General features: G+C 39.6%; 1 protein-coding gene and 1 long non-coding RNA gene across 2 annotated transcripts; both read right to left on the bottom strand.

The window, feature by feature from the left end:
• Positions 1–159: 159 nt before the first annotated feature.
• LOC147652381 (uncharacterized) lies at positions 160–2,823 on the bottom strand. Its single transcript, XR_015288677.1, has 2 exons — positions 2,662–2,823; positions 160–1,699 (listed from the first exon to the last, which is right to left on the bottom strand). It is a non-coding gene; the product is annotated as an uncharacterized LOC147652381 (long non-coding RNA).
• A 1,782-nt stretch (positions 2,824–4,605) lies between these two features.
• Positions 4,606–18,334, bottom strand: LIN7C (lin-7 cell polarity scaffold C). The gene is made up of 5 exons (XM_086895602.1): positions 18,176–18,334; positions 12,294–12,412; positions 11,139–11,210; positions 10,572–10,781; positions 4,606–8,060 (listed from the first exon to the last, which is right to left on the bottom strand). Exons 1-5 carry the CDS (start codon positions 18,210–18,212, stop codon positions 7,905–7,907), a joined length of 594 nt encoding a protein of 197 aa, XP_086751728.1. The 5' UTR covers positions 18,213–18,334; the 3' UTR covers positions 4,606–7,904.
• Between the last annotated feature and the right edge of the window lie 390 nt (positions 18,335–18,724).

The raw sequence follows: 18,724 nt of genomic DNA, 5'->3' as shown, positions 1-18,724 counted from the left end.
CACAGCTTGGACAGGTGCACTCTTTCCTGGCTGGATGGCCAGGCCCAGAGAGCTGTGGTGAATGGTGCCACATCCAGTTGGCAGCCAGTCACCAATGGTGTCTGTTACAGATTCAGGAGGATGTCCACGCACAAAAAAACTCAAGACACAGTCAAAATAGCAAAGCAAATCAATTTAATTAGTTGAGTTAGCAATAAATACATACTGACCCCTGGATGTTGGAGAAGCTGACAAGCAGGAGAAGGAGATAGAGCATGGCTCCCTGAGCAGGAGAGGCAGGAGGGCAGAACACCTTCAGGGTGTCCTCTGGATGAACACGGTGTGCATCATGTCATCCTCTCTCCTCCACCCTGGAACCACACCTTATATCTCTTCCTCAGGAGTGGCCAGTTTCAACATCATCTCACATGGGGCCAACGCATGAGATGAGGTCACAGCGGCCCTTGATCACACCTCCATGCCAACAAGGGCTTTATGGCATATTATTATTCCCCTTTCACAGGATAAATCCCACCAGGTGACCAATACATAGCTTCATTTCTGAAGGTTAGTCCTACCAGCTAACAATAAGTTCTTCCACATTATCTTGTTGACGTGCACAATCGTGGACCAAATATGTCAGGGCTCAGACCTGTCTTTGGTCCCTGACAGTCTGATCCTCCAGGGACCAGTGTTGGGCCTAGTCACATTTAATATCTCTATTAATGATCTGGATGATGGAATTGAGCCTGCCATTAGCAATCTCACAGATAACACCGTGTTGGGTCAGTGTTGATCTGCTGGAGGGCAGGAAGGCCCTGCAGAAGGACCTGGACAGGCTGGATTGATGGGGCAAGGCCAATGGAGGAGGTTCAGCAAGACCCAAGTGCTGGGTCCTGTACTCTGGCCACAAAAACCCCCTGCAGTGCTACAGGCCAGGAGCAGTGCCTGGGAAACAGCCCAGCAGAAAAGGATTTAGGGGTGCTGGTCAGCAGCGACTGAACACGAGCCAGCACCTGCCCAGGTGGCCAAGAAGGCCAGTGGCATCCTGGTGTCTACCAGAAATGGTGTGGCCAGCAGGATCAGGACAGTGATTCTTCCCCTGTACCTCGAGTCCTGTGTGCAGTTCTGGGCCCCTGAATTCAGGAATTTGGAGCTGCTGGAGCAGGTCCAGACAAGGGCAACGAAGCTCATGAAGGGCGTGGAGTGCATGACTTGTGAGGAGCGACTGAGGGAGCTGGGGCTGTTTAGCCTGGAGAAGAGGAGGCTCACGGCTGCCCTAAATGCTCTCAGCAGCTCCCTGAAGGGAGGCTGGAGCCAGCTGAGTGTCAGTCTTTTCTCCAAGACAACCAACAACAGGACAAGGTGACAGTCTTAAGATGTGCCAGGGGAGGTTCAGGTTGGAGTCAAGAAGAATTTCTTCACAGAATTGGTGATTGGGCATGGAATGGGCTGCCCAGGGGGGTGGTGGAGTCACCTGCAGGTATTTACTGCAGATGGATGTGGCACACAGTGCCATGGTCTGGTTGACAAGGTAGCTGGTCATAGGCTGGACTCGACCTCAGAAGTCTTTTGGATTAGCCTAATGGATTCTGTGATTCTATAATCCTTTTGTGAAGCAGCAAGACAAATACAACTTCACAGGCATCCACATTTATCATAGAGATGACTGAAAAAACTCATGGCTACTGCAGGCTTCAGTAAGGTTACAGTCAGGAGCCTGCCAAAGAAATAACAAGTTTTAATAAATATACCAAGAGTTTTGCACCTTAAGCTGTTTGCTCATGCTGAGGGACAGCTCACTTTTGGACTTCCTGAAGGAAAAAAAAATAAATAAATTGCCTCAAATAAAATCGCACAGAAAACTGTAAAAACACGTATTTCATTTTCTTCTAGTGTATTTTTCCCACTTCTCAAAAACATTTATGATGCCAGCTATAAAAACTACAATTTCTTAGCAATAGATTGAGGCCTTCTGGAAACAAACTATTTGTTCTGTTTTTGCAAAATACAATAGAATACAAATATTTAAGAGGATTAGGGGAGGTTGTGGACTGCTCTAAAACCCCTCTATGAGGATTTTGCAGAAAGATCCTCAAATACTCATCAAAATTAATATTTGCTTTAGTTTCATTGTATGTCTAATTATGTGTGATGACCAATGCCTAATGTGCACAATGCAAGTCCACAACAATCCAAATTAGCATTCTGCAGTAAGGAAAAAGGTCTAAGGTCTAAAAATGCCTGAGCCTCAGATGGCTCTGAATGTTCTTTACTTGTGTATTTTAATTACACTTTTTGACACTGCTTGGATGTTCTGACCATTGCTTTCCATATTTTTGTAATGTCAGGGGAAAGCAAAGTGGGCCACTATATTTCACTGTCATTTACAAGAATGGAAGGTAATACATGCTCAGTAAACAGTTGGCATTTTCAAACTAAAATTCAAACCCAGGACTTCTATATGCTACTGCAATTCCAGGAATGCAATAAATTCCTAACTTTTGCCTTTTGCTTACAGCCACTTGAAGGAGGTGGAACACCTGATGACTTATTTCCCTGCTTTAAGCTATCTACTCTCCAGCACTGATTAGATTTTATTCAGACAATGCTACTCTACTGCTCAGGCAGAGAAGCAGAGTTGCAATTAGGTAAGAACCAAATACAGGTGGTTTTACTTACTTTTAGAATTAGATGACTCAGTCTTGCATTGTCCAGGAAGATGACTTTTTGGTGAGATTGGGAGGGAAGTGCTTGGCTGTTTTAATTTTCTGCCCTCTACAGATCTATCTTCTAGAAAGCCAGGGAGAAATCAGAGTTACAGAAGAATGTATGTCTGAGTACCTGAAACAGGTTATGATGGAAAAAAAATATTCATTAACTTCACACAAAACCCTGAATAACACTTAGAGCCACGTTTGCTTTGTATTCAATCAAATGAGATCAACCAGACAGGAAAATACTCTATTTTATATTTTCTAATCTAAAAAATTGTGTGTAGGAGAGGGGAACACAACATGGAAGTTTACTTTAGATGGAGGAAACAATTGTTTCAGTATCTCTAGTTCTCCACAGGGCACCATTTCCATGTAAGGCTTTAAAAGACTGAACAGAGACATCCAGAAATACTGTAATGTACCCATCTTACTCCAGCTTTTATATTAACAGAAGCCATTCTTTGGACAAGATTTATCAATATATCAAATGATAAAATTAAACAGATACAGAAGTCACACAGAATCAATCTGAGGATTGCTCATTTTGGAATGTAAGCCAGTTTCTTAAGCCTTACAATGTGTGACAAGGCTTTTGGTTCTTTTTTTGTTTGGTTTAGTTTGGGTTTTTTTTGAGGAGTGGGAAAGAAATTATCAGCATGTGTCTGTGCAGATTTATTTTAAACCTTTGGTTACCAATAAAATGCTCAATTTACTCACCCCAGCCCCCAAAAATCCCGAACAACCACACAATTAAAGCCAACAAAGGTGAGGGATACAGAGCTTGTTTTACTTTTCATGGTTTTGTCACTTGAAACCTGACATGTCTCTAAAGGAACAAGAATCAGTAACACATCAAAACTTCAAATTATTTCTAACCTGTTTTTAAAGGGCAGTTTTATTGGGGTTTTTTGTTTGGTTTTAATTAAAACTAGTAATAAATTTTATCCTGAGGCCCACTTCTGAATCTCAGATGTCTTCTGTTGAGTTTGCCATCTTAAGACTCTCCAAACTACAGAAATCTTTCTGTAAAACACTGCAACACGCACTTTGCTGTGAAACCAGCTTCTCATCAGGATTTTGAAAGACAAAGAATCACAGAAACTCAAACTGCACCGTATCTGTGATTTCCCTGTAATTCCAATATTCACATACCAACCATGCTCTCACCCTTTCCTTGTATCAATTCAATTCCAACTTTGCTTTTTGACTTCCTTCAATGTCGTAAGAAAGGTCATGGAAATGATTTGGTTTTTAAATAAAACTGAAAACGTGTTTTTATTTCCAGTTCAAGTGTTATCTTGTTATCACATCAAATTTTCACATAATATTTCTCCATGTATTTTCAGTTCACAGTCCAGCCTACTTAAATTTAAAAAAAAACAACAAATAACAAAACCCCAACTTATTTTACATTCTAAACTGAAGCATTTTCTCCTATGTTAATCTCAGTTCCTAACTCTAGAAACATTTTACTAACAAACTTACAAGTTGTCCTTTGAAGGACTTAAGAGAAATTCAGTATCTTATTACTTGAGATACTTGATTCAACAGTTAAAAGATCTGACTCAGAATGAGACACTTGATTCAAACAACTAAAAGATAATATCTGACTCAGAGTAATATGCATCTTTGAGTTTATGTAGCTGACTTCTCAAAAATGGAAAAGGCTCAAACTACTATAGATACTTTATAGCACTTGTTTTCTCCAGCAAATCACAGCGTAGACAAGGGAAGATTCAAAAGCAACCAGTAGACAAACTAATCACAGATTTAAAGCTTCTCTCTTCGAATGCCCACACACATGCAGGTGTTTATGTTATGCCCTAGAGACTATAAACAGCCAATTAAAGCAGTCTGTAACCTGTACTCAAAATGGAAAGTCGGAAGAAAAACACACAAACACAATGTGTGCGAGACTGAATTTTTATTTTTCTGTTGATAAAACCCAAAGATCCTTCACAGCAGCAACAGATGCAGAAGTTACTTGCAGAAATGATACCTCTTAATCTGTTTGTATACCCAAATATGAGAAGTGTGTAGGGGCTGCATATTAACACAGTACAGGCACTGCTCAGTAGTAACAGAGATCAAGTTTCTTGCAGTATTTTAATCGACCCTTTTCTTCTTATTAAAGGATTCTCATAGTATCAAATATGATTATTAATTAGTTGACTGTTATTTTTGTGTTACTGCAATTTAAAAACTTTTATCCAATTCTACACATACTATTTATATGCCCAGATACACCTCTCCACATTTTGTAGTTGATAAACCATAACCAAATGCTACAATCCATAATGAAAATGCTACTGCATTTAGCAGCTCTAGCTGCAGTAAAGTATTTCATTAGAATAACAAAACACACCTCTTGTTCAGTAATACAAGGACACAGTTCGTAAAATGAACATTCCTATCTTGTATCCACACCTTTCTGTAATATATTTATATATATATATTTATATATGGCTCTAAAATGTATCTCTACTAATTAACAATTAAATTAAAACACATCCACAATTGGTCTAACTAGTGATTTTGGTCTCAGTACTTTAAACATTAGTTGTTCCATAAAAATATACAATTCCACAACATGGTTGTATCAGTAACATGAGACCTTTAGAAAGAGGCCTATGACATAAAACCAACCATGCAATTCAGTGCTCAATGTCATCTAACTGATAAATATTTATACTGCATTTTCAAATTACCAGTATCTCCCAAACTTCTCTTTGCAGGCTTCCCATGCTTACAAACGTGCAGAAAGCAATCACATTTCTCACTTGCTCATAGCAACCATTATTTTTTTCAAATAGATCAACTGACAAAGCACAAGCCTCAAGCTGTGATTTTTAGATTATTAACCTTTTCCTTTCTTTCACATACTGCTTCATGTGAAATAAGACTAGGGATTAGCCACACAGCAAGAACTGCACTTTTCAGTTTAAGCCTCTAAAAATCAAATTACTAACAGTCAATTAGGATGTACTCATAGCTGCCATACAAGTGAACTGATGCCCAGTAGACAATGAAATTAATTCTTCAAAAGGTGAAGCTTAAAAAACCCAACCCCAAACCCAAAACCTAAACTACACAAGTACAGCATCAAACCTGGGAGATTCCAAGAAGTGGATCCATGTCCAGAAATTTTCAAAATGGTACACAAAACCCATGCCACCATCAAGAACACATGAGATAAGACAGTAATTGTTTACAGATGGAGATGTCCTTATTTAGCAGTTGTGATGTAGTACTTCTGTAGTACAAACAAGAATCCCCCAAGTTAGGAGCAGTCAGTAATAAAACCCCAGACAAGTTCACATGTCACAGTAACCTGGCATATAAGACTCAGATCATTTTACTCTTAGTAACAATCAGTAATTTAGGTACTAATAATTTCAGAACCAATACATTCAATACGTAAATAAGACTACAGTAAATGATACTAAAAAGACAACAATGGTATGACAATTAAGATGAATAATTCTTTTACACAGCAAAAAGTCAGGGAAACATCTGGAATTCTGTTGCACTGCATTTATATATCTTCTGTTTCTCAATATAAAAATACATCTAGAGAGTCAATCCAGAACTACATACAGCAATCATGTTTTTCCCCACAACTGCTTCAAAATTAGTACAAAATAATGTAAATTGCAGGAATGATTGTTGTAAATTTGTAAATGTTGGCTATTACAACATCATTATATAAGAACACCAACTGTAAATTATTTACAGGAGAGGTAATACAATTTCCAGAATGGTGAATTATAATTTAGCAGAAGTGTAAAAACAATGTACTTACCAAAAACATTACAAAATCTGGTATCATTATCAGCTACACAGTAGATTGTGATTACATTTTGTAGTTGACATACAACATATTCTTAAGAAAAGTGCGAAAATACTGCTACATAAGAATCTTCTTTTTTTTAAAAAATCAGCTAGCAAAAACCCCAGCAGATTCTATGCTAAGAAATGTCAAAAGAAAAGAGGAAAAAAAAGGATGCTGATTGTATGTCTTATTAAATGCTTTTGAAAAATCTGTAAATTCACTTTCTGGCTTTGAAGTCTGACAAAAGTCTTATTAAAAATATCAACAGAAATATTACCATATATGCATTTCCAGGGCATTTTAGACCATTCTAAACCTACACATTCCTTCTAAACTGTGAAACAGAAGGAGACTGAAAACATTCTGAAGCTGGCTGAACTGCAGATTGTTGTGAACAGTGGCAGAACGCCCTGCTGGATGCCCATCACCACCAATGCACCCCAGAGCCTGTACTGGGGTCCCCAATTTGTACAAACAGCCCAGGGGATGGGACAGACCACACTCTCAGTGAACCATTCAAAGGGACCTCAGCAGGCTGGAGAAATGGGCAAAGGAGAGTCTCAAAGAGTTCAGCAAAGAAAAGTGCAAAGTCCTACACTGAGGGGGAACAATCCACAGACTGGGGGATTGAGCAACTGCAAAGCAGCCTTGCAGAGAACAGTAGCAAGCCCCGAGCCACCGTGTGCCCTTGCAGCAAAGAAGTCTCCTGGTCTACACTGGAAAGAGCATTGCCAGCAAGCTGAGGGAGGGGATTCTTCCACTCTGCTCAGTCCTTGTGAGATGCAGCTCAAATGCTGGGTCCAGTTTTGGGCTCCCCAGTTTAAAACAGAAATGGGCAAGAGTGTATCCAGTTAAGGGCCACAAAGCTGATTAAGTGATTGGAGTATCTTACAAGGAGATGTTGGGAGAATTGGGATTGTCTCTCTCGCCTGGAGAAGAGAAGGCTTGGGTGATCTTACCAACCTGTGTAAATGCCTGAAAGGGAGGATAAAGGAAGAGCCTAACTCCTCCCAGTAAATCTAGCGACTGGACAAGAGGAAGTGGGTGCAAGTGGAAATATCAGAAGCTCTACTTAAACATAGGAATGGATTTTCATAGTGTAAGGGAGAGCAGAACACTAGAACAGACTGTCCAGAGATCTTCTGGAGTCTCCACCCTTAGAGATGGTTAATACTCCTGCTTTCACACTCCTGAGCAACCTGCTCCAGCTGGCCCTCCTTTGAGATGGGCAATGGGGAATGGACTACATCTAGAGCCTCCAACCTCAACTGTTCCATGATTCTACAAAAATGACAGGCATTGGATCAACTGAGTCACAAGAAACTATAAAATGTAAAAGGGATATATATTTTCTCTTTAAGTTATTGCACACAGTGTTAATTTTGCTGCCTTCGTTTTGCTGATCTCATTTTTTCAAATCTTGACTCCATTTCTTCAAGGACTTTTGGTGTGTATCGCACAACTAATTTAACCTTTCCTTGAGCTGCCTTCAGCAGTTCTACTGCTTTTTCATGGTGTTCACCTTCAACACTCTGTGAAGTATAAAACATTCAGTATTAGTAAAGGCACAAACTGAAAACAGATTTTTTTATTTTGTTTTTTGTACAATTCTATATAAACAATTATATTCATGTATTTATATGTACTCTATTTTCAAGACTGTGTAAGGACAATGTAATTCAATTTCAAGACTTATGTTTCAAAAAACCAAGTGAGGGGATGATAAAAATGCTAATTAGTATTAACAAAAGAATAGTGCAAAAATCTTGTTTAGATTTATGTCGGACAATTAAATTCTGCAATGATAACCTTAGTCAATTATGAAATTACACTTAAAAATCAAAAGCTTCAGGAGAATACTTACTTAAAATTTAATATTATTTTTCTTCTTTTGCATGCATTTTAAATTTAGCAGTCAATTTGCTTAATAAATTGCCAAAGATAGCTGCCTTCTTGATGTTACCCTGTATCATAACAAGGCAAAACGGTGCATACTGGGTACTTGCAATGGAGCAACTAACACGTAGTGTGCTGCTCATCTTAGTGCTCCACGTGTCCCTCAGTAAACCCAAGACATTCAATTTCATTTCCTCTAAACTGATTTTCAACAGCCTCACCCAACTCAGGAAGACCAGAATAAAAACGCTTTCCTAAAACAACTCTCAGAATTTCTTAGAATTATACGAGATTCATCTAATTACAATTTTTAAGCAATGGCTCTTAAAAACTACATCCAATTATACATTCCTGGGCAGTACACATTTTATCAGCAAAACTTATTTCTCCCAAACTTATTAAACACAATGACGGGACTACTCCAAGCCTACCTCCCACTGGTGCTATTAGAAGCTAGAAGGCAGGTGATGTACCTGTTGATTGGAGGGTTTCCCCGTTACTATAAAGTTACTTACAGAAAGAAAAACAACAGTTAAAAAAAAAACCCAAGTTATTTCTCTTCTATCAGACTTAGACAACACATACATTTGAATGTTTTCATTTTTGTTATTCAAGTGGATGTGTAGGCTGTTCAGTTTAAAACTGATAATAAAAGGTTTGTTGAGTTCTGTTTAATTCTATAAAAACACCCAAAATTCTGGAGTGCACTCAAGATCTCCCACCTGAAAAAAATAAACTTGTTTTTCAGTCATATTCCCTGCAGTCTTTGCAGCAGCATTTTTTTATTGTTACTGAAGTATAAATTACAATCACAAGAAAATGCCTGTTGTGTATTATGATGACAGGATTCCATCTGTAAATATCAGATGACAATGATTTTTCTGAGACTACATTAGTGTTCTTAACAGCAATTTATGCACTCATTTTTGTATTCTTACAACAGCTATATGTATTTATACATGTGCAGGCACACACAGAGTCACTGTTAGCTGTACTAACTGCCTGATGATCAGGTTCACTTTTGGGTGGAGTGGTGGTTTTGTTGTCTTTAAGAGTCTGTGGGTGAGGAAGGACTCATTTCAGGAGAATTTTGCACCAGTCCCTCAACGTTTCCTAATAACAGAAGGCCAAGGCAAGGACAATTGCATCCCTACAGCTATGATTTCTGTTATGTCTCTTGAAAAGGACAGCTGCACTCCCAGGTAATAGTCAGGAATCGAGTATGTCAGAGATTTGTGCTAGCCAGAAGGCCTTACAGTACAGATATACAGCGTCTGTACTCAGTCACTATTCCTTTCAAAAGTCAAAAACCCCCAGAATCTAGCTTGACCCTCAGTCCTAAAATAAAATTTGGTTTACAGACGCAATGATGAGAATATTAATTTTAAGCCTGCATACAGCCTCTCTGTAAATAAAAGCAAGTGTTTGGGAGATATTTACATGCATTTGACTGAAAGCTGTCTCAAGTCAAAGCCTGCCCATAACCTTTTCTTTCCAGTTTTACTTTTTGTATTGTTAATACTTCAGAAGAAGATACTTACTAAAATAAAAGAAAAATCCACGTCAGCACTTAAGACATACAGTACATAAGTAAATACAGTAAAAAGTCTGCTTCTGAAGCTCAGTATAGTTAAGTGGAACGAAAAAAAAATACCATACAAGGTAACATTACTTTATAGTTCCATCTCATTACAGTTTTCATCATGTGAAAATGCAGTAGCATTTTTACTGGGAAAAAATGAGAATCTGGTCAGCCAAAAGCAACACAGCATAATTTACTACCTACCTTAGCAGGTGCAGAAAACTCTGTTAGTAAAAATCTGCATCATGAAACTTTGATGAAAAAGGAAGGCAGTTTGTATTTTACAAAATTCTTTGACTACATCTATATAACCCCTTGGAATATGAAATACTGAGATATATGGTACAGTTCCTTTTTGAGACAGATAACCAAAGCATAACCCTAAAACTCTCAATGCACACAAGTCTACAGAAGCCTAAGCAAATTTGTTTTGTGAGAACAAAAAGAAAGTATTTTGCCAAGATTAGAAGACACAACGAGCTTGTGCCATGTGTATTCTCGGTGCCCCCTCAAGTGGAAACAAGCAGTTACTGCTACACAAAGAAAAGAGGAAACCGGTTCCTACCACTCCGTTTACAGAAAGCAGCTGGTCTCCACGTTTCAGGCCTCCGTGTCTGTCAGCTATACCTCCAGGGATAATTCGAGAGATATAAATTGGAGAGTTTTGTTCTTTGCCTCCCATAATGTTGAAGCCAAGACCTTCTTCAGTTTTGGGTAGTTCAACCACTCTGGGATGAGAATGACCTTCACTAGCAGCAAATGCAGCTACTGTGGCCTGTGAGAAACAAGATTTGCTCATTTATTAGAAATTAAACAGTTCCTTCAGCTAGACACAGTGGGCAGGCTGAAAATGTATTTTATCTCAAAGTACATAAATGTTAAGACAAATGAGACAATTAATTCCTTATGTCAGGAAATTACACACCAACACTAGCATGAAAAATTCAGAAGTCCAAGAATAAAACGGAAATTGAAGAAATTTTAAAACAAGTCTCACTACAGCTTTGAATAACCTGTTAAGCTTATCCATTTTATCAGACATCTAGATAATATCCTTTTGAATTTTATATAATCCTCTGCTTCTGAAGTAATAAACTACTGTGTTTTTTGCAAGTTATAGTTTGGCTTTTACCTTTGCTGTTGCATTAGCTCTAACTTCTGGGCTACTGCTGATATCCACAGTTTCATATACGTGTTCATACACCTTTAGAGACAAAACAGTTTCAGGATGAATAAAACAGATATTTTTCTGCCTAGGTAATGTAACAAAATATCAGGTGCAACTCAAAACTGTGTAAATTAAAAGTACACACCTCTAGTGTTACTCCCTGATTCACAACAAGAACAGGCAATCTAACGTTCTATGAAGAAACAAATCTCTCAGCATTTTTATTGCTCAGTCTCAACCAAAGTCTTCCCCCTTTCCACAGTACTCAGACTTCACCAGACTTTGGAAATACTTATGGCTAGGCTTGCATGCCTGACTCATTTTCTCTTGCTTGATTCAAGCTGGAACTCTTTAATATGGATGCACACAAAATCACTTAAGGGCAGCTCTTCAAGGCTTTGCTGACCCAAATCATCCAAACCCATCCCTCCCCACAAACTCCCAAATTTTCCTTCAACTTTAGCAACTAATTGAATATTTAAAGAAAAAATAGGATTGAAAACACAGGGACAATAAGAATACTAATGCTAAGGAGGTGCTTGCACTGAAGGCTAAGCCACATCATCTCCTTGACAACCATTTGTACTTGCTAAGCAATAAGTACAGTGTCCTCAACAGGATGAAAACATCAAGATGAAACCTGTGTCTACAAACAGATTTTTTAAATCATTCCAGCTGTTATCATTAGTATTAACATAAGTAACACCAATAGCACATCCAATCACCTGAAAGTCTCCAAAAGAATACCTGGAATGAAGATGAGGTGGCACAAGACTCCACCTAAAGATGACATAGATTTGGCTTAAAAATAACATAGGCAATTGGTACTTTGTCTGTTCTTACATGCCAGCTGGATAACACCCTGCTAGCTGCCAGTAAGGACAGACTCTCAAAAGAACCTTTAAGAAGTGATCTGCTACTAAGCCATTATTTTACACACCTATGGTGTCCCAAATTGGTTTATTTTCAAATTACTTTAAAATAAGGTTTGTTCTATTAAGCTCTGTAAATTAAATACAGCTTTATGAAGTTCAAAATCAGTTTACTGCACTGAGCATAAAAAGGAAAAGGTAAATCATACTGGTCTTTAACTGAAGCTAACTGCTTACATCAACTTACCTCTCTCACAGCATTACAGAATTCACTTTGAAGGACTCTTTGCAATGCCTGTAGCTTTTGTGGTGGCACTTCTCCACTTCTCTGTAATTTTTCCAGCAACTCAATTGCTCTGCAGATGTCTAAAAAAAAAAAAAAATAAAGCACGAGTAATGACAAATGCCTGAGGAATTTCAAGGTATTTTTGGGGGTAGTATTTTTCAAAAATTAAGTTAATGGAGCTGTCTGTGTGTGTGCACTTGCATACCCTTTAAAACTATGCTTTAAGTTACCCATAACACTATGTATTTACAAAATGAAATCTATGCTACAATGAAACACTGTACTTTCATCCTTTTATAAACCAACCATGTCAACAACCCTGTAACAGACCTGGAGCTATCACTGACATGAATATTGTAAATACAATCCAATTTTTCCTCAAAGGACTGAAATATTGGTATGTGTATTAAAGTACTGGTAGTGTATACTTCATAATCTTCTATAGACAGCATTTTGTTAACACCAGCTATAATATTATCAAATATGCTAACATTCCTTTTATATTCCAAAATTAGTTCAGTAAGGTACACTCAATACTTCCCATAGAAGAGGGCTGAGAACTATCTAGCCTATTTCTTTTCCCTCCTTAAGTGCTTTTAAAACCAACAGAACTCTTTTTGATATTCTCAGCTGAGTGACAGTATCTCCAGTCTAGAGTACTGAACCCCAAACCTCTTTCAGTTCCTTGAAACTTTTTCCTAAGAGTTCATGATGTCCATTTCCTCATAAATGCTGCTTTGTGAAACTGAACTCTGTGAAGGATTTGATTCCAGACCATTATGACTCAAGACAGGCATCAAATGCAATATGACATTCTCTTGGCAGTGCCAGAGAGCAGACTACATTCACATCCCTCACTTGTATTTCCAAATTCTTACATTAGTGGTTATTCTGAAACACCCAAGTTCTTGAACAGATCTAGAACAATCTCTTAGAAAAGCGGATCGAAAGGATTACTTTCATTATCACAAAGACAAAAAAGCAGTGATTAATCTACTATATAAAATAACACATGGATCATTTTAGAACAGGATGAAGTCTGGGACATTGCTATGTCCCAAATGCATTACTTAATTTTTTCTGTAATTAACCTCTAGGTACTCATTTTTCATGTGAATGCACCCAGTGGTATCACGTCAGCACAGAGGATGTGCAATAGCCATGAACTTGTAAAATAGGAGTGAATAAAGAGAGCACTTATGTAACAGGATGAAAATGTAGTAGGGTTCAGGTTCTGAAATTAGGGTGAAGTGCACTGGCAAGACACAGCCCACGGCAGTGTTCTGTCCACTCACATGAACTATCACACACACTTTACAAACTACTAGATGGAGACCAGGTTGTGCAGTTGATTAAACAAGGTATAACTTAAGCACACAGACTGGAAACAAATCCTCCGCTCAAGTACTACAGCTGTGAGACTCGTATTACTTCTGATCATAGTTAATGTTTCCATGTGCCATGAGAACTTAGTGTTTTCTGGCAAGCATTTCCAAGCTTTACAAGCATCAGTTATCTAAAGCAAAGCTGTATCAAAACCCAAATTCTCTACTAATAATCCCAAGTTTTACAGAGAAGATTTTTACACAGGCATGAATATTTGCTATTTGTAGAATTGCAAAATGAAAAAAATCAAAAATCAACTACTTTTAAAAATATTTCCTAATACATATTTTGTATTTAATTTAAATTCAAAATAGTTGGTGAAATTAAAAATATTCTAAATGATGCAAAATCACCAAAGTTCTTAGTAATCCCATGTGTTCAGCAATAGCAGAACTGACTAATGTACTACTGTCTTGGGTTGCAATGAAAGATGTAACCAGAAGTTTGTATTCTATTACTGTGTTGAAACCAGCTGGGGCAGTGTTCTTTATCTCTTCCATGACCCAGCCCTCATACCTGGGGGATATCTTCTGTTCATGGGCCACTGAGTCTCACTGCAGGACTGATAAAATTACATCATCCCATTGGGAGATGCTCCACCCAGGGGAGGAGCCAAGCACCTCAATCTGTGAATCTTTGGAGATTTGCAACACCACAGCAGCCTCTGTCCACTGAATTCCCAGAAGAGAGAGACCAGACCCATCTACACCACAGGACCTTCAGAGGAAAACTCATCCTTCTACAGGATCATTGCTTCAACAGAACCACATCTGTCACTCCAGGAGGATTGCAGCCATCATTTAACTGGACTGCTACCAACACCCTGCCCAACAGGGTGCCAGGCTGTGTTCTGACTCTGTCAGTGGGTTGGTTTTTTGTTGGTTTTCTTTTTTTGTACTTCTTCATCTTGATTTTAATTTTCCTAGTGAAGAACTGTTATTCCTATTCCCATATCTTTGCCTGAGAGCCCCTGGATTTCAAGATTATAATAAATCAGGCGGGGGTTGGTTTACATTTTTCCATTTCAAGGGAGGTTTGTGCCTTCCTTAGCAGACACCTGTCTTTTCAAACCAAGACAAGTATTTAATTCATGAAGTAGCCCACTGATCAACTTGAAGTATGATCAAATGGCAATTGCAGCAATCCAACATATTAATGAGAAATGTCTAGCAAATCTAGAAATTACAACATCGCTACCGTTTAAACACTCGCAGATGTTTTCAGACAAATGATTATTACATGCACATAAAGACTATGTAGTTTTTATGTGCCTGTAATAATCCAAGTTGCCATTCTTGAGCCTGTGGCCTATGAACTGTGTTGAGATGTAAGGTGTACAAACTTGTTATCAGTTTGATTAGGATTCTGCAAGGAATTTTAAATTATGACAACGAAGTACTGATACAAGGAGTAGCTGTAGAAACTAAGACACCAGAATTCCATGTGATAATTTCTCTTTTTTTACATTCATGTTTTGTCATTAAATTAGATATGCTTCCTACCTGTATTTCTTAACAGACATTGAATGATGCAGCACTTTTTACCCTAAGGTAAAATTGGTTTGTTTGGGAACCAGACATGTCCTTCATTAACTACAGACTAAGAACACAGAATCAGCTTTTCAAAAAGTGATTAGGATACACTGAACTGGATTAATTTTAGGTGAAACTAAAGCAGAGGACATGCTTTTATAAAAAAGTGTTTCCAGATCAAAGGACAAGACTATTGCTATAAAGTAAAAACCCAGAGCAGTCAGACACAGCATGAAAGTTAGATCCTCAGTACTCAGTAAATCTTTTATCACACCACACTTCTTACTCAGGTAGATAGAGACAATACATCCCATCAGCAGGACACTTTGTTCCCAGCAGCTTTGTTGTGTTATTGAGAGGATCCCATTATACCAGTGTGGAAGTGCAACTGAGCACAACTTTCTTCTACTGAACTGCATTGCACACTGTAAGTCAAAAGCTGAATATTCAATCTATCCCAGCAATATTGCTTTAGGAAAAAGAGTTTTGCCGAGAACTTTTTCTTTCATTTTTCAAGAAAAGCTTGCTGACTACTGTGCTGATGCAATTTGTTTCCTCCTGAATTACTAGCTGGAATATGATCAGCTGAAAGCTGTCTTCCTCACAATATAAACATTATAGCTTAGCCAACTGTTCAGCACCACAGACCAAAATGAATAGTACAGAAGCGTTCCAATGATGGATTTCAACAAGGATCAATGTAGATACAACTCCAGAGATGGGCAATTAAAAAATCCCAAACCGTAAAACCAACCGTAAAAACAAATCCATACATAACAGAAAAATTGCTTTTCTTTTCACCTTTTCTTCCTTTTAATACCAAATTGCTAGTTCTTCACAAATATTTTTTTTGTGATCATAGATACTAGACTGCAATGCTGAAAAAAAGAAACATTTAAACTAAAAGAATGGGGAGGGGAAAAGCCAGCAAGATGCTACCACTCCAAGCGTGACCAAAACATATAGAAAAAACACAGCATCCTGATAGATACTACTGATTAACCACCTCCACTGTTTCTGTTCAAGTATTCTGGATTCATAAGCTGTATGTAGAGTTAGCACATGTCACCACTAAACTGTAAGAATAATCAAAATGCTAACTGTTGTTTCATTCCTGCCCTCTAGTGAATTTGGGTGGAGGTGTTTGCAATGGAGCTTGGACGAGAAAAGACACAAAAATTGCCAACTGCCCTGGTGGTAAGCATAAAGTAACTTTTTGAAGTTTAAGAAGCTTTTAAATCAGCTCATTTTCTACACTATTCTCTCTTTTCTCATGCTATATGCCAACAACATTAGTGACTTTCACTTTGAAGCTAATTACGATTCATCATCAGGCTACGTACAGTCAACCCCATACAATTAACACTTATTTCTGTAAATAAGGATTTGCTTTTGTAGGTCCATTATAAAGTGCTCTCTTTTTCTTCTTTTCTTAAAAAGACCAATATGCTTGAAGACCAAACAGCTCCTTTGTTTCACTGAGCCCTAAGTAACTCTGCAGATTTGTTTGTTTTCATGGACAGACTGTAGTGGCAGGGTAGTGAAGTGAGGGACAGGACCTGAACCTTAAGTCTGCAGACCTTCCAAGTACAACTAATCCACTGCTGAAGCAGCTGCCCTAATTAACAAGCTTTGGAGCAGAGAGAGTAGATGAGCTGTGGATTGTGAAGAAAAGACCTTACATAACTCACTGTTTACAGGCCAACTCACACATTACAAGTGGTTCCCTTGTGGAATGGAAAGCAGGGCTAGCAAGACAAGAAAAAACTGAGTTCTTCAGTAGGTAAGGTGATAATACCATAAAAATAAAGTGGGCACAGTGTGTTATACACCTATAAAAATAAATCTAGCATCATAAGGAAAAGTCCTAGTGGGAATGGCAGTGCAGAAAGTCAGATTAATCACCTATAATTCACATACTTGTTTTCCTTTTCAAAAACATGATTTCTAAATATCAGTAATTATTTCCCGTGTAAATTTCATTTCCCAATCCCTACTGTCCTAAATGCATACCAGTAAACCAATCATCTATATTGTTATATAGGCATCTGTGGACATTACACAGTACCGGATAAACACACTGAAGGAAATTTGCAGTTGTTTCTTAAAAACTGTGGATAAATGTCACAAACATACTACACAAAAATACCCAACTAGTTCTATATTTTATCTGTTTTGCTATTAATTTCAGTTACACACTGCGTGTATTAACAATATAAATTGAGACTACATACTGGAAAAACAGGGGTGAAAACATAAATATGAGAGAGTAAGAAAGAGCAATCATGAACAAGTGTAGAGGGACCCCTGCATGTGTCAGCTGTCTTCTATAAAATAAGTAAATTATTATTCTTAACACACAACTAACAGACTGAACTTAAAATACTAAGAATTCTGCTGTGTTCAAGATGATCCCATGAGAGAAACAGAAACCAAGCGATGGCAGGCTGGGTAAGAGCTGGCTGAAGCGTTAACAGCGGCGAAGGCAGAGCAGACACAGCTACAGAAGGCCTTAGACGAGTGCACCCACGGAAACTCAGCCGCAAAATGAAACGCGACAAAAACCTCCGGGGACTGTATAAAAGTAAAGTCGAAGAGGTCGGTCCCAGCGACGCGCCTGAAAGAGCCAGAAGCGACGGAAACCTGTTCAAATCAGATCAGCTGTTCAAATCGGTTGCGGCTGCGCCCGGCGGAGAGGAGTGGCTGAGCTCCTGCGGGAGGGCGACAAGGGAAGAGCGGCATAGCTGCTGCTGCCTCTGCCGCCGCCCCGCGGCCTCGGGCCGGCCGACGGGGGTGGCCGCCCAGGGGCTCGGCACGGGCTGCGGCTGCGTGACGGGAGCCGGGCCGGGCCGGGGGCTCCACCGCCGCCGGCCGCCCGCAGCAGAGAGCGGCAGGAGCGCCCGTCCGGGCCGCGGCCGCGCTCACCTCGCTCCAGCCGCACCGGCTCGCCCAGCGCCGCCATCTCGTCCTGCCCGGCCCGGCGGAAGTGACGTGGCGCCGCCGGAAGGGCGCGGCGGCCGGGCCGTGACGCGGCGGTGTCGCCGCTGCTGAGGGGCGGGCGAGCTCGGCCCGGGTGTTCCCTCAGCGCCGGCCGGGCGGGCGAGCTCGGCCCGGGTGTTCCCTCAGCGCCGGCCGGCCGGGCGAGCTCGGCCCGGGTGTTCCCTCAGCGCCGGCCGGCCGGGCGAGCTCGGCCCGGGTGTTCCCTCAGCGCCGGCCGGGTGTTCCCTCAGTACCGGCCGGGCGAGCCCTGAGTGCCCGCCAGTGCACCGGGACGTCATTCCTCCGGAGTGTGCGATGCCCATGTCCTGATGGGAATTGCATTAGAAAATGTCCTCTCCGGTTTTTTTCCCCCTCATCCTTAGCGTGATTGAGGACTGTTTACGTGCTAAAAACACCACACTGTGAAGGCAGATCTTCTGTGCACCCGGAGTGCCCCTGGACATGGGATATGTACATGGGTTAGATATGTAAATA

The sequence above is a fragment of the Cyanistes caeruleus genome, chromosome 6 (genome assembly GCF_971803275.1).
Source record: "Cyanistes caeruleus chromosome 6, bCyaCae1.hap1.1, whole genome shotgun sequence".
Lineage (NCBI taxonomy): Eukaryota > Metazoa > Chordata > Aves > Passeriformes > Paridae > Cyanistes > Cyanistes caeruleus.
The sequence above is the reverse complement of the archived record's forward strand: the minus strand, read 5'-3'. Positions and strand labels throughout refer to the sequence as shown.